General features: G+C 54.4%; 2 protein-coding genes across 2 annotated transcripts; both read left to right on the forward strand.

Moving 5' to 3' along the window:
• Positions 1-3,288: 3,288 nt before the first annotated feature.
• BDZ83DRAFT_753951 (uncharacterized protein) lies at positions 3,289-8,972 on the forward strand (the record flags this gene model as incomplete). The annotated part of the gene is made up of 2 exons (XM_060514419.1): positions 3,289-5,317; positions 5,371-8,972. 2 exons carry the CDS (start codon positions 3,289-3,291, stop codon positions 8,970-8,972), a joined length of 5,631 nt encoding a protein of 1,876 aa, XP_060362998.1.
• A 5,178-nt stretch (positions 8,973-14,150) lies between these two features.
• On the forward strand, positions 14,151-15,924 carry BDZ83DRAFT_782647 (uncharacterized protein; the record flags this gene model as incomplete). Its single annotated transcript, XM_060515564.1, has 6 exons — positions 14,151-14,526; positions 14,583-14,678; positions 14,741-14,777; positions 14,837-14,904; positions 14,972-15,372; positions 15,450-15,924. The coding sequence occupies exons 1-6, from the start codon at positions 14,416-14,418 to the stop codon at positions 15,922-15,924; spliced, it is 1,188 nt and encodes a 395-aa protein (XP_060362999.1). The 5' UTR covers positions 14,151-14,415.
• Between the last annotated feature and the right edge of the window lie 469 nt (positions 15,925-16,393).

A 16,393-nucleotide genomic window follows, 5' to 3' on the forward strand; every position in this document is an offset into this window, starting at 1 on the left:
CGCATCCATCCACGGCAAGGCATTGCAAACCTTGGAAGTCTGATGATGGATTGAGCGTCACCTCAACACCCTTGGCATGAACCGCTGGTCGCGGCGGCAGGGCGGGCAGCGATGCTGCCAGGTAGTCTCTGGAGCAGAGATGACAGGCGCCCGGATCTGGGCGATACGCCGCCGCTGCTGGGTCGGTAATCGCGGCATTATTCATCGTCGTTCGTTCATGGTGGTTGGGTTGATGCAGTTCAACATGGACTTGCTGGTGCGGATACATCATGGGAAGAAACGAGTTTGATGGATAATTACTGCGTAGTCGTCAAGCATCCAGAGGTGAACCAGCATGTTCCCTCCCAAAGTCGGGGAATCTGTGAAGCTAGTCAGTTGCCAAGACTCGGATTGAGTGCGCACAGCAATGCGTCGGGGCACCCGGATGATCGCCAATCGGTTTTGTCTGGGGTTCATTTCTTCTTCCCGCGGTGACATTATAGATGCGACCTTTTCAGACTTGTCGGGACCCTTCCATCCTTCTTAATGATCTCATCCATTCTATATATCAGTCCTGGTCTTGATCGCTTGGCTTTTTATTAGCATGCTGTAAGTGGCTATATCCAACCTGTCACCGCATCTTTCCCAGAGTGTGGGTTACATTTTCCTTTCACTAATCGATCTCAAGACGCGTCAAAAAGGGAACACCTTGGACGCAATCGATGGCGTCTCCAATGAGGCTCAGCCCGGCTTGGCTTTTGTGTGTACCTTGGTCTAACTACTAAGGTACAGCAGTGTAGTAGCGTACATTTGTTTCTACGGTGGAGTGTTTCGGTGAGACGAATGAGCTGCGGGCATTGTGTATGTGCCATCCTTCGACCATGCACGCCACGTAAGAGAAGGGCGGCAGAAGAACTTTCTTAGCCTTCTTTTGCGCGTGGGCTGATGCGTCGAACGCCACACAGTTAGAGGTACGGTAGTTGAGCAAACCCAAAGCGGGAACGCACAGCCAGGTGGTCGGAACGGCAAGGCAGTTTGCAAGGTTATCTACGGATACCTACTCCGTTCAGAATGCTTCGTGACTCTTTTCTCTCGATGGATTGGTGACCATTTTGCCAAGGGTCAGGGGTTGTTGCGGCGCCTGTGTTCTCCCTTCTTGTCCTTCAAACAATCGGGGATCGGTTCATCTTTGCCCCAGAATCTTGGAGCATAGGCTCTTGGGTGGGTTTCTCAAAATACCTGTATGGTTACCTTACTCGAGTTAAACGAAGAGCCACTTGGTGACCATGCATTCCTTGGCTTTGGAGTCTTTCTGCCCTCGGCCCCGAGAGACGTTTGACAAAAGCACATGCTACTCATCTTAACACAGCTGAAGCCATTGAGTTGCTGTCTATACCGGCGTTCAACATGAGGATACCTGGGGTCTTCACAACATTCATGTGTGAGGGATTACTTTGCCTCTGGGCGATTCTTGGCCCAAGACTTGGCCTAGGACTCGAGATTCAATTTGAGGTCTCGAAGACATTCGGGTACTCCAACGGCCCTTTCGGTCCCCTCCGTACCTCGACCCCTTCATCTTCTCCACTTTCTGTGCCGTCTCCTCCGCCATTTCCTGCTTCGCTAACCTCTTCACCCCATACGCCTCCACGCTTTGTACGGGACCTTCAGCGGTCCAGGGATCGTCAACGTGTCCGCGTATGCCCTGCCACGTTCGCGTCGACCGCTCACCGAGCCCAGTTATCTTCACCACTCACACGCGCTGGCGCAGGCGGCAGCTGTCCCCCCGGGTCACCCAACAAGCTTAAACGAGGAATGGCTGGTCTCTCGAGGCTTATTTGCATAACTGGCTTTGGGCGGATGACTATTCATACTCCAACTTTTTCTGCCGTTTATCCTCTCTCTATGCCCCTGCTGCTGTTGAATCTCCATTTTCTTCATTGCCTCTAATTGTCAATCTTATCCACTCTCAGGGGGGATACCCCTAGCTATCCAAGCTTCAGTCAACTGCGATATCCCCTTTAATCATTGCCAGTCCGGAGCTTCATCACGACGACGTCCAAGAAAAAAAGGCCGACGATCCCATCCATCAATCTGATCGACGTCACTGTCCCTTGGTGAAGCGTAAAGGGGCCTGGCATCGTCCGACCTCATAAACCCCCAGCCACACCCTTCCTTCGACCTGTCCGCTAACCGCTTAGCCTACGGATAGGCTTGTCACGCTTGTCTCTCCCGAGCCCCAACTCCTAAGAGGTCCCGGCCACCCTAACCGTTTTTCGATTGTGACACTCGTATCTGGAAAAGACTAGGGGACCAGCCTCCTAAGTGGGCAAGTCTCGAAGCAAGTCTCTGAGAGGAAAAAGAGAGAAAAGGACGAACAGACGAAAAACTTGATCTCCACCCTGCTGAAACGCGACGCATTGTCGCCACAAGGCTTAGGACCTCGGGATACCTCAACTCAACTCAACCCAACCCGCGACCCCTGCTCTCTGCCCTCTGCCCGTTGGACCTTCGATCTTTCTTCGCCGACATCTTTCGTGCGGTGTGCTTCGCCTCGAGTTTCTGTCCGTACACTCCCAAGGTCACCACACCCGCGTCTTATAACGCCTCTGCAGAAGGACACGGGCTACGGATCGTATTACTGGTTGCTGCTTCCGCTGCGGCTGGCCGTCAGAGAACTGTGCGCTCTGCCTCAACCCGGCTTGCTTCATTCTACTCTTCTCGCTCCCTCATTCTCTTTTTGAGTTCAGCTCCGCGGTCAACCCGTGTCTGCCATCTCCCGTCTGGCCTCTTCCTAAGCGGTTGAGGGCAGAGCTGATACGATACGAGTCGTTCTGGGCCGAACATCCGCGAACCCCAGACAGAAGCCTCCCAGGCCCCCCAAACGAACGATCCGTCCATTCATCCAACGTCTCTTCTTCCACCACCACCAATCGCCATTGCCACCACACTTTGTATCTTCTTTATGTCAGCCTACCATCGATCCTGGATGCTTGTTCTCACCACCTCCTCTGTTCATGCTATTCCGCCCAACACTGCTACCGGGCCATAGGCCGTCTTGTCCGCCGTCCCTCTGCCGTTGAGCGTGCAACATCATCTTGGGACGAAAACGAAACTTTGCGCCGCACGTCTCCTCTCTCTCTCTCTCTTCTCTCAGCTCATTCAACCTCACCCTCACGAGAGCTATCCGCTCACAGCTCTTTCTTGTCCCTTTCCTTTACCCTTTCCCTCGCATCATACGGCCAGGTCATCGCCGTATAACACATCGCCAAACTGTCTCCATTCCTATCTTCTCCCCCCGGCTCGCCCCCGATGCCGACTCCGCCGACAGAGGATGACCGCCAGCGGCGGATCATCCAGTTTGCGGAGGAATGGGGTCTCGAGCCCCCGCCGTCACCGACGCCCCTGACGCGGCCTTCCAGCCCCCCCAGCTTCCGGACCCCGGAGGACGACTTCAAGGCCGAGGAGCTACTCAAGCGCAAGCAAATGTCACACGGCCGCACAGAATCCACAACTAACCTGCGGCGCGCCTTCACGGGGAAGAAGAAGTCGTGGGACTACAAGGTCGTCTTTGACACCCTCGACAAGCACGTCGCCGACCGCGGATCACCCGGTGTGGCGGAGGCTCTCATCACACAGCTGGTCTCATCCGGCGGCGACGTCAACATGGCTCAAAAGGCAAAGACGAGCATCCTGCCTCGCCGGAAAAGTCTCGACAGCTTCGGCGAGCGGAGTAAGCTGTTGCAACACGCCGTGCACAATGGCCAGGTCGATATGATTCAGGTCCTGCTACCGCACGCCGACACATTTGCCTTGGACGCCTCATTACCGGTCGCCATGCAGTCCGAGAACGTAGAGGTCGTCGAACTTCTTCTCCGCTACGGCGCCGGGGTGGCGCATAGCCCCGAGGCTCAGGAATCGTTCCGCCAGGCGTGCGCGGCGGGCGGACAGGCGGATTTGGTGGGGATTGTTCTGCGGTCTGAGGGCCGGCCACCGACTTCGTGGCTCTCGCAGTGCATGGTGGACGCGACCAAGGCAGGATGTTTGGAAACGGTGCTTCAACTAAGTCGATCCAATGCCGATGGTGACTACAACCAAGCGGAGGCGCTCAAAGTCGCAATTAGCCAGGGACGCCACGACATTGCTCTTGCGATTCTCATGGGAAACCATCCGCCGAAACGGCCGGGACTGGACGAGGCTTTCTCAAATTTGTTGGATCATCCTTCGATGAATCCAAGAGACAAGCTTGCCGTAGCCGAGCTACTACTATGCGCCGGCACAGACGGCGATGCACCCGCCATGGCTCTCATCCACGCCGCAGCAGCAGAGTTCCAAGACATGGTCAGTCTTCTAGTCAAGTACGGGGTCTCAATAGAGTATCAGGACGCAATGGCCATTCGGAAAGCCGTTCAGAATGGACGGGTAGACGTGGCGCACATCATCCTTAGCGGCAATGCGGAACTTAGTGCAACGCATGCTTCCGAGTGCGTCGAGCTCATACCGAAAAACATGGGCGTGGAGAGCCGTCGGTTATTATTGGATTTGCTGTTACGGAGAGGGGCAAACGGGACTGCGCTGCACGACATGCTCATCGAGGCGGCGGAGGCAGGCGACGTTGACTCAGCCAAGCTTCTTCTCACCGCCGTCTTCCCCGGGGGACGTCCCATCGCCGAACATGATGTGAAGAAGGGACCGAGATCGATGGTGTATGACCGCCACCAAACGGCATCTGTCGACCACAAGGGTGGTTTGGCTCTGCAGATCGCAGTCATGAGGAGTGATGCGGCCATGGCCAAGGAGCTTCTCATGAGCAAACCATCAAGCGACACATTAGCCCAAATCTTCCCTCTCACCAAGACATTATCACGGAAAAACAGGTATCGCATGGTGGAGTGTTTCCTCACGAGCGGTCTCGCTGGGCCCATTGTTCACGACGCGTTACAAGAAGCCATTGATGAGGAGCCACCACATCGCGACGAAGACCTAATCGGACTGTTTCTCAAGTACAACACCGACATCAACACCAACGAGGGTTCAGCTTTAGTAGCTGCTGTGTCGCAAAAGGACGTGAGGCTACTCAATGCGCTGCTCAAGAAGAATGTGACACCTCACACTGCCGCTGGCGTATTGCCCAGGATCATTGCGACTCAGGATGCCAAGGCGAGGCTGGATATGGCAACGCTGCTTTTGACGTCGGTGCCGGACTTGGACCCGGTCAAGGTCTCACAGGCAATGCTCAACGCGTTGAATTATCGGCCAGCTGATCTGAAGCTTTTGCAAGTGTTGTTGGTGCAGGGTCGTGCCGATGTCAACGTTGACAACGGCATTGCCATGGCTTCCGGTAAGTGATTGACGGCTAAGGGAGAGAACGGAGATGCTAACCTTTCGTAACAGCAATCCACAGCCATGATCCGCCAGTTCTTGAGACGCTGCTCATGCACGGCAAACCTTCACACGCAACAGTCAGCAGAGCCGTTAGCGAGTTTGGGCAACTAATATTCTCAGATACCAAGGCCGCCAAGCTTGAGATTCTCTTGCAAAAGACAAAAGACAGGGCTCCCTTTAACGACGTCCTCGTGAAGGAGGTCCACGCTCTCCTTCAGACCCTTCCCGAGCATCGACAACTGTCCATCGTCAAGGTCCTCCTCAGCGCCGGTGCCGACGTCAACTCTCACAACGCCGCCGCTCTTTGTCACGCCGTAGCCGCAAGCGACACACAGATCACCGATCTCCTCTTCGCGGCCCGCCCGAACCCAGCTTCGCTCGCATCGGCCTTACCCCACGCCCTGCGAATCGCCGACCCGATGGATCGTCTCGAGTTCTCCCAGAAGCTGCTGGACGCGGGCGCGCCGAGTGCCGAGGTGAACAGGGCCCTTGGGTTCGCTATCAACACGTACACGAACGACATACCGTTGCTCCGAACCCTTTCTGCCAAGGCCAACACAAGCGATGGAGAAGCCCTGGTTTCCGCGGTCAAGAAGGAGCGTCCTGATATTGTTCAACTCGTATTGGCGCAAAAGCACCCTCTCCCTGTGCTCAACGATGCCTTTGCCGAGGCGGCTCTTCTGTCAAACCGAGAAGCAAGGGCGGCGATATGCGAGGTGCTGTTGCAGCATGGCGCCTCGGGCTCCGTACTTTCGGATGCCTTGCTTGCGGCAGCGGCGGACGGTGATTTGGTCTTGGGTAATCTCCTCGTCAGCCATGGGGCGCAGATTGACGAGGACGCCATCGTGGAGGCATGTCGTTCGGGCGCCGCCGACGTTCTCAACATGCTGCTCAGCGGCACCACAACACCCAAGCGATCGACGATTGAAAGGGGCTTCCAAGCCGCCACCGAAGTCGGCAACCTCAAAACGCGAGCCGCCATCCTCGAGCCTCTCCTTATCCACGGCGTAGAAGGTGAAGCACTCGACGCGCAGCTCGCATCCGCGGTCCGATTCGGCGAAGAAGGCGACGACCTGGTCAAGATCCTACTGGAAGCCGGCGCAGACCCGAATTACAACAAGGGCGAGGCCATCTGGGCGGCCACGAGGAGCGCCTACCTGAGCAGTCTGAAAATGATGCTTGGGTTGGTCGAACTCGGGACGCGGCTAGTGAGTAAACCATCGAGCGCCTCGTTGAGATCCATTGCCTCCGCCAAATCCCACGCTTCGTTAAAGGGGTCTAACAAGAGGAAGCAACACAAGCCCTCGCATGCCACGCTTAATAGGGCGCTAAGGGCTGCTTGGAAACTTAGCCGTGAACCCCGTGCCGCCGCGATCGATATGTTGTTCCGAGCCGGTTTGCCTGTTTCCGACGACTTACACGTAGTACTGAACAACGCGATTAACGAAGAGGAGCTCGACCTCAAGATCATCCGGTCTTTACTTCGATACGGTGCTTCGCCGATCGCCAATGATTGCCAAACCCTAGTCGATGCCACGAGGAGAGCTCTGGTGAAGCCGCTTGCCTTCATGCTCGAGTCCAAAATATTGTCGGCGGACCTTAATCTCGCCATCAGAGAAGGTTTTACTAGGGAAAACACAGACGCCTGGTTTTCGGAAGCTGGCTTCACCATCCTGCACAGCTTCCTGAAAAAGGGAGCTCACGGCGACGGTCTCAGCTCCGTCCTCACCCAGGTTGTCGATCTACCTTTGACCGAGAGCGAGCCCGACAGCCTAGCACTCGCCAACGGCTTCGTCGACATCCTTCTCGATCACAAAGTCGACGTCAACTACGCCGACGGCAAGTTGTTGCAGTCAGCCGCCGCCGCCTGCAACTCCTTCTTGGTCAAGAGATTACTAGACAAAAAGCCCAACACCGAGTCCATATCCCGATCATTTTACCGCATCTTTGACAACCCGGCCTCGGAAGACGACGCCCTGGAATTAATTACAATGTTTACTGAATACGCTGACGGAGAGACGAGGCTGGACGTCATGTACACGCCACCGGACTCGTTGCCCCTAATGTTCCTCGCCCTGCAGCAGCACCCGCGATCGATTCGGATTACCAAGGCCCTCTTGGATGCCGGATACTACTACGATCAGATGATGCCTTGCAAGGTGATGGAAGACCTTGATGAGGAGGCCATTACGCTCATGATGTGGGCGCTTCTCCAGCCGCAGAAGAAGGTCAGCAGTGGCATCGTGCAGATGCTCATCGAGACCGGCGCCAAGGTCAATTTTGAGTCGAAGATATCCCAATCTACGCCGCTCATGCTGGCTATCCGGAATCGCCGACCTGACGTTGTCAAAATGCTGTTGTTAGAAGGTGCAGAAGTGGACGTGTGCGATGTGAAGGGCAACACGCCACTTACACTGTCGACCGAGGTTGGAGGGGACACAGCCATCAAGATGATGTCCAACCTACTAGCTGCTGGCGCCTCGCGCAATGACGGATCACTTCACAACTCTGCCCGCGAGCTGAACCTCTCAGCCTGCCAGGTCTTGGTGCAGTACGGACATGAGCCTGATTTCCCAAGTACACTTCACGGCGGCCGGAGTGCACTAGGAGAACTTGCGCGGCACTGCGCGGATAGCGGCGAACTCACTGCCGCGCGACAAAAGCTTATGGAAAGGGCCATCAACTTCCTTATCGAAGCTGGTTCCGACACAACCTTGAGATCAGAAGGGAAGTCGATCCTCCTCCTAGGTCTCGAGTCCCGGGACCCCCTCGTCACTTGTCGGACACTCCTCAAGGCGGGTATGTGGAAGTACATCAACAAAAAGTTCAACCACTACTCGGACGGCAAGATGACCTACTCGCCAACCATGTACGTCATGCACGTCCTCCCCAAATCAGACCAGCAAGACGCCCTCATCAAGCTCCTCCGCGCCAACCGCGCCGAAGACGTCTACTACGCCAACATGGGGCCCCAACCAGAAGGCGCCGTCGGCATGCCCGAGGACGTTGAAGCCCAAGAACGCACCCGCCGCGCCCGCCTCGACCGCATCAACTTGGAGCAGGAAGACCACGCCCTCTCCATCGCGCGCAACCGCGAGCTGGCGACGGTGCAGGCACAAATCTGGTCTGCGCAGGCGGAGCTCGAGGACTCTCGGCGGCAGCGCGTGGCGCAGGACGAGCTGGTGGCGCTCAACGAGCGCGCGCGCATCGAGGAGGACCATTTTGCAGCCCAGATGCGGCGGAAGCGCAACGAGCGCAGCGCGGACCTGGAGCACCAGGCCGCGCTGACGGAGGCAAGCATCACGCGGGCGCGGGCCGTGGAGCTGGCCGAGTCGGACCTGACGATGGCGCGGCAGAGCATGATGCTGGAGTGGGAGAAGCAGATTGCGACGGAGAAGGTCGACCAGGCCAAGACGTTGAGCGCGATTCGCGTCGCGGAGAGGGAGGACGTGGATCGTCTGGACCGGGAGCAGGAGGAGAGGTTCCGGGCGCGGTTGGCGGAGCAGAGGAGGCTTGTTGACGGGCAGACGAACCTTGCGAGCCAGCTCACCAACGCGGGGGTTAATGGAAGGAGACAGATTGGGTACATCACCGGGGAGATTAGAGATTAATCGAGAGGGGTGATGGATGGATCTGTGAAGCTTGGCCCTGTGCCTTTGAGACATGGAGGTTTTGGGCGCGCGGGATGAGCGTGGTTGTTGGTGGGCTAAGTCACAGCTTCGACTCACAACTGCGACAACCACATTACTGTGATACTTCTGGCAACTGGCTCTTCGTAAAATCAAAAAGTTAGAGAGGGATACGGATTGGATAGGCACAGGCGTTTGATGGTTTTCCCACTCTCTGTTGGCGGGACGGGCGCATAGGTAGGATTCAGACGGGGTGCCCTCTTGATCAAACCCAGGATTCATTTTGAGAATTTGAACGCATTGAAGCGGATTAATGAAAATACTATTTTCAGGCTCATGACCCCATCCCTTGGAGTTGGTGAATTGACCTTTGAGGCTGTGATGCTGATAAACTTGGATTAAGACGGATACAAAGTGGACAATACTCGCAATCGTCCCAAAAGGTGCGTAGCTTGCGAATTGTGTCTTGACCCCCTTCCACGACCCTGTTGCCTCTTTCGGCCCCTTTGCTACGAACGGAGTGAACTCCCGATGCTTGGTGTGTAGACGTCAGCTGGGGGGGCCAGACACTGGACAAGGGGCATTCATACACAGCAGCAAAGACAGGCGCGACGATTCGACGGGGAAGGGATTTCTGGATCAGAGGCGGTGGCAGTCTGGCAGAGGCGCGAGACAGAACGGAGTCGGGTGTCATCCGATATGGATCCTCCCCATCACAACTCCCGGGTCTTGGCTTCTTTCTTCAACGCCGATCGTCGGATTTTCTGTCAGGGTCGCTGGCGAGATGGGGGCGTGACACGGTGACACACATCGGGGGGACACGCAGTAGTGTCACTGTGTGGGAGGGAGCCAGTCAGCGACTTTCAACTCGCGTGTCTTTGCCCTCGTCTCGTGGGGAATGTTTAAGAAGGCTCATGGTTGTAGTTTGGGCGGATTCCAGTGTCTTGCACTCTGCGACTTTGATGATCCTTTCAGTGGAGAAAGATGGGACACTTTTTTGCTTCAACGGCTTGTGGATTCAAGAATGCGTTCTTTCGTGCGACGGGAGTGGGAATCGATCCAGCACCATTGAACCATCGACTCGTCGACCACGGATTTGGAGACTCTCAGTCTCTGGTGCGGCCACTTGCGGCGGGGACGGTTGACATGACGATCACCTCACGGCATCTGGACGGAAGCTGCGCCGTTGCGATGCTGCGGATGTCACTGTAGGATGCAGGATGGGGGCATTGTTAGGACATTTTATTCAAGAGGCTGCATGGGAGAATGATACCCTACCTGGTCTCTTCGCTCGGGCCTCCCTTTTCTTTGGATCGTGGACCGGGGAGCGCAAGAGAGTGATGACTTACTCGTGGGCTTGCCTCCCGGTTTCCGAGTTGCGCTGGACATTCCAATCGTTCTGACTGGCCAATTCAATGATTGTGGACAATTGTATCTGTACGAATATGGAGCGTACGAAGATGATGGTATGCAATGGGTAGTGACTTCCGAAGCCCCGAGTCAAGATACAGCAAATAATGCAGCCTATGCATGTTTCTAGATGTTCGATAGGGAGGTTGAGAGCATTGGTGGAATGGGTTAACTCTAGTCCATGGTCTCCAATCTCCATATTCACGATCACGTCAGTATTCCGACATGAAGATGGAGCATGGGCCTGGAGTTCTTGCATGTAATCACGACGACGGATGAACTCAACGTTCGCGGCCGTTACCACGTCAATGAGGGGGAAATGTCAAAATGGGAGGATTGCTGCTCCACGAGGTGAGCAGAATATTCATATCCTTCGGGGTCAAAGCTCCCATTGAATCCAAGAAGGAAAGGTTTCATGATATTGAGAGGAAGGCAATAGGAGGCCCCGGCCAATCCGGAAGATGGCTTCGCAATGGAGGCTTTGAGTGTCTTTTATTCAGTGATAGTCTGGCTTTTCCTCATCCTGTCCACAGCGCTTCGGACACAATCCGCAGGGGTCAAACTCCCGATAAACCGGCGCAAGGTTCCGATTTCTTGCTTCCGCAGCGGGCGCGTAGTTCATCGGGAGTTTCTCAGTGGGAGCCGGTGCCCCGATTTCACGTTTCGAGGTGGGATGTCCGGAACCACGATGTACGTCTAGACTCTGCGGATAGAGAGCTAAACTAGCTCGATGCCCAAGACTGACATCTTGTTCCGTTCAAAGGCAGGATCTCTCGAGCCATACTTTCCGCCTTTCATGTCTCGCATCAACGATCTTCAGCCGGGCAATCCCCACCATGCAGTGGAGTTGGCCATCGCAGGGGCGCATACTCAACTTTGCGCCAACTCCACTGATACAGCGCCCATACTCCGTACCTTGGAATGATTAGACGTCCCCATCCTTCATTCCGCGGGAGTTTTAATTTGTATCCAGGGGAAATCCCAACTCTTGAAAGGTAGCAAGATGTTCTTGTCATGTTCCATGATCGTCCATATCACCCACTTTCCGCAATGATTCGGCTCGGGTTGCACAAGACTGGAACATCCAACAGACTTGCCTGCCGTTGACCTCTTCTCGCCAAAGCTTCTTTGAAAGAAGCTAGACTCTTTTGTCTCGTAGCTTCGTTTGCATGGCACAGTTCGCGTATGACAACGTGCTTTTAAACTTAAACTAGATAGCCTTCAGAGGGCTGATGCGGTTTTTGTGTTCAGGGTTTTTCCACTTGGCAGGCTCGGCAAATTTGTTTCGTCGTTTTGTTCTCTCAAACTAGCCGCCTCGTTTTTTTGTGAACGTTTGGCACGGGCACGATCTCGTCATCAGAGACACGATTTGATTCTTTTCCCGCCGGCCCGGTGCTTTACATGGCGTAAGCACCTAGAATTTTTAATTGCAATTTGCGACAAACCTGCGTTGACAGCTGTCAGGGAGAGTTTTATCCACTGTTACCTGAGTCAGACGCTCGGAGAATTACTGCTCCAATTCAAGCCCAGTTTGCACAGAACATGGGCTCAATACTGCAATGATTCGTGAATTGGTCGTCACCACCAGACACCACCAGATACGTAGCCACGATAGGCTCACTGTACCGGGTGTGACGCGCTGCGATTCGGATAATGCATCTTTTTGAGGGACTTCAATGAGGAGTCTGATTATCTGATTTGAATGATGTCCGAGCACACCAGGATCTCGATATTGGTCTGATTTACGGCGGGGACCAACACGCCAAGTCTTGAGATTGCGGCGGTAATCAGGATAGTGGTCACTGGTAGCTCACGCTTCAGACCCGTCCAATTCCTCCGTTTCAACATGAGTGGCCATTGGCATTGCGAGTCTATCGAATAATGCTGCCTGTCAGCAACGGTTCGCTCTCAGACGTTGCGAAATCACCTAGTCTTCGTCGGCATATATGTAAGTCAGCTGGTGACGGCGATAGCTTCACTTTGAAAATCGAGACTACGACCTCAACCACTAAGGTTGAAGCATGAGAGGCTCACCATAGTTTGAAGGTTCCAGGCACTTGCTTCCGGCTCGAACGGCTAATCTTCCCCTCCTTCACATCGCCCCCATTGCAACGCGAAACCAACATCAGAACCCACGTGGGTGATTCGGATCGAGGTCTGTGTCCCAATATCACCTCACTAGAAACTGCCAATCACCTGAGGACGTCACTTGTCATGATCTGAATCGCTACACCACAGCATGGTGCGGCGATGCGGCTTCCTTTTTCAAAACCGGAAGACCTGGGATGCGTCCGCGATAGCCGGCTGAGATCTTGCTTTCGGTCTTAAGACGGCGCAATTATAGCCCATTTGAAGCCAGTGATGGTGGCTAGGAATACAGTGAGGCAGAATATCTCCGCCACTATCAAAGACATTTAGACCGAGAATTATAACCGTCTCGGGTGACTTGACTCGCTGCGATCGGGAAGACAAGATAGTAGCCGATGCGAACGCAACTTCGTGGGGACTGGCGAGTGATGTGAGGAGTGTGATGTATTGGACAATGCGACTTGAAGTTTCTTGGCTTGACAGGACACCGTTATCGCCTCATTGACGAGTTTGGACGAGCCGATGGCTTCTTGGCTTCGTCACATACCTTAGTGAGGGGTGTTGTCACAATCGTCACACGAAGCGTTTCTTAGTGCTTAATTCCTTCTGTTAATCGCCAGTCAGTGTTTAAGAAAAGAAAAAAGCTTACGGCGCAAAAACTCGCTGAAACACACGGGTCGCCCCCAATGATGTGCGCTACACTGACTCGAGCTTTCGTCGCAGAGCAAGGAACCGGGGTCTTAACGCCTCTCACTTCAGCAACGCGGAATCTTGAGATCGTGGGGTTGCAATCTCCTCTTTTTCCTTTCCTCCCACTCTCCTTTCCAGGCTTCAGCGTTGTAGATGTGCGTGTCACCGATCACAGGCTTTGCTCCAGTATTCTTCTCTTTCCCCAGCGGCAAATCCGTGGCGCATCGGGGAGAAAGACGTGCCTCGTGGGATGTCTTGCCATGTTTCGCTGTTTCGAGGTTAGGCGCCTCGCAGACGCGCTCTGCATGTCTTAGTGGCATGTGAGACCAGGTTTCTGGACCTGGATGCAATGCTTGCACAGGGTTGATCGTACTCCAGAAGGAGAAATAGTCTGCAACTTTGGTGCAAATGAAAAGGTGTGGAATGGTGACAACGTGGCTGTCCAAGCTCCTGCAGATTGTGCAGACTGGATTTTGGAATGATCCGGGACTTACAGCCTCCACCTGCCTGCCGGGGCCAACTGTTTCTCTGGCCCTTGAAGACTTATTCGGACGACGACCGGGGACATGGGAGGACTACTCGAGGAGGCGGTTTGCGAACGTCGCTCCTGGTGGGACCTAGTTCAACTAGGGGGAGGGTTGGGGTTGTATTCGCACGGACGCCTTCAAGCAGAACCAGACAGAGAGATCAGCACGGCATCGTGGGCCGCCGGGGCTTGAGAGCCACACAGCGAACATGATGCTTGCCCAGCTTCCTTCGCCCGCCAAAAACAGTTGTGCAAGCCTTTGTTGTTGCAATCTTCCTGGCGTAGTGGGAAAAGGGGGCATGGTTTCGACTGTGGAGTAGAAGGGAACCTGAGAGACAGGACCCTTTTCCAAGTCTACGCCTTGCCTTCCCCGGTCTTATCTGTGCATTCGGCATATGTCAAAGTGGGCACGACGAAGAAACGATGGCCCAGGCCCGTTTTCTCATTCCTGTGAGCAGAATATATTACCACAGCCGTGGAACAGGTCAGATCGTTCTAGAGTCGATCTCTTTTTCGGGACCTGGCGTTTATCTTTCTTTTTCCTCTTCTTCCCACAACATTGAGAGACATGAATGGAGCTTGCTTCGATTCTGACATCTCATTCATTTCCGTTTCGACGTCTTGACTTGGCTTTGGCTAGGTGGTGGTCTAGCCCCTTTTACGTCAACCTCAACCTAAGCTAATGTCTGGTCTTGGTCCGTGGTGATCACCATGGACGGAGCAACAATTCATGCGCTGTATGGAACGGCCGATAACTCGGGCGAGCCAACGCCTTTGGTGAACAAGACCCCAACTATTCTAGGCGTGGTCATCGCCTTCGCGGTAAGCCCCTAACCTTTCAAAGACATACCAGCCATGTGACTAACGACGTTGCCTAGATCTTCTCATGGATGTGTGTCGCCTTCCGGATGTATGTGCGGGCCAAGTTGGTTCAGTCATTAGGATGGGATGATTGCTTCGTGATATTGTCGTTGGTGTGTAACCCACTATACTCTTTCGATGACGAATAATGTCTCACATGATGATTTTAACATAGTTGACCACAACAACTGGATCTGTTGGAATTTGTGTTGGTAAGACCCCATCAAATCTCCCCGTCTCGCCTATGTGGAACTAATCCTCTGGTCAATAGCTACCAAATATGGGATGGGAAGACATATCTACACCCTCTCTGCGACAGAGGTCCAGAACTACCTCCGAGTACGAAGTCAACCCGCCGATAGTCGCCCATGATGTCGACTTGCTAACCAAGAACCCCTCGCCTTAGACCTTCTACGTTGCAAACGCATCTTACCAAATGTCGACCGCCTTTATCAAGATCTCTCTCCTCTTTCAATACCTCCGCATCTTCGACCGGCCATCCTTTCTTCGATCGCTCTGCATATATCTAATCATCTTTGTCAGTCTATGGGCCACCGCCTACTCGTTTCTGGGGTGGGTTCCCTGCGTGCCTGTCGCAGCATATTGGAACTGGACCATCCCGGCCACACGCTGGGCGTACGGCTCGCTCAATTCTGATATATTCTCGGGAACATATGAGAGTCACTCTTCGGTCAACTTTGCCTTGGACGTTCTTGTTCTCGCCATCCCGGTTCCGCTCTACTTCAGACCCCAACAGTCGCTTAAGTCGAAGCTGAGACTGCTTGCGCTGCTGGTCATTGGCATTGCGTGCGTTTTGTCCCCCGTCCTCCCCACCAGCGGACCATCACTCTCAGGGATCCCAAGAGCGCTGACACAGTTTGTAGGGTTAACGGCGTCTCAGTCGTCCGAGTTTACTCCATCATCCAACACCGATCCGCCACTCGCCCGACTTTAGACCCCATGTGGTACGGTCCCCTCAGCATCGTCCTATCCGCCGTCGAAGTCGATCTGGCCATGGTTGCCAGCAGCGTCCCGATTTTCTGGCCGGTACTGCGCCAACGATTCCCCGGCATCTTTGTCACCAAGGAGGTTGAGGTTACGAGGGAGGTTCGGAGGCTGGAAAGCGTGGAACTCGAGGACGACATGGAGATGGAGCCGGATCGGAGGTCGCGGGTCGGCAGCGAAGCGAGTCTTCGGCAAGAGAACATCAATCAGGGAGGAGGTACGGGCGGGCGATACATGGATGAGTTCATTGTGAACCAGGTCGATCCGCTGAGGAAGGCTAAGAGTACGGTCACAGAGGTCAAGGCAGGCGATGAGGCTCAGGGGGGTTGGTGGCAGAAAGGCCGCTTTGGTTGATGAGCGTGAGAGTACTGCAGACTTTGCTCATGGCAGATTGGTTATACATCAGCTTGTTCGGAATGAAAACAGTAATATCCACATGGACCTCTCTGGTCAAGAGCAGATCCACCGCGGGCGGTACGATGTGGCTTCTGACCAAGTATCCTCCACCCTTACTCCTGAAGTGACCTTGCGGGCGCGACTGTTGGCCGAGTGTAGCTCTATGACTGGGTATGGGAAATACCGCGTTGCTCCATGGTTGGCATCAACTAGCACTAAGAGTCTCCAAGAAGGCAGCGTAAGACTGACCGCTTTACATGATCTTCTTTCCACAGTCGGGCTTTCAGCATGGCTGATCTTGGAAGTATCACAGCCATTGTTTATGTAAGGTGATACATATGGGGGAGTCCGGTCGTGTTACACCAAAAGTCCGGGTAGCCTATTTTAGGATCTCTCTAACTGCGTTCGGGGCTACGTTTTCTTAAAC

Source organism: Colletotrichum acutatum (assembly GCF_030867785.1).
Source record: "Colletotrichum acutatum strain CBS 112980 chromosome Unknown BDZ83scaffold_72, whole genome shotgun sequence".
NCBI lineage: Eukaryota > Fungi > Ascomycota > Sordariomycetes > Glomerellales > Glomerellaceae > Colletotrichum > Colletotrichum acutatum.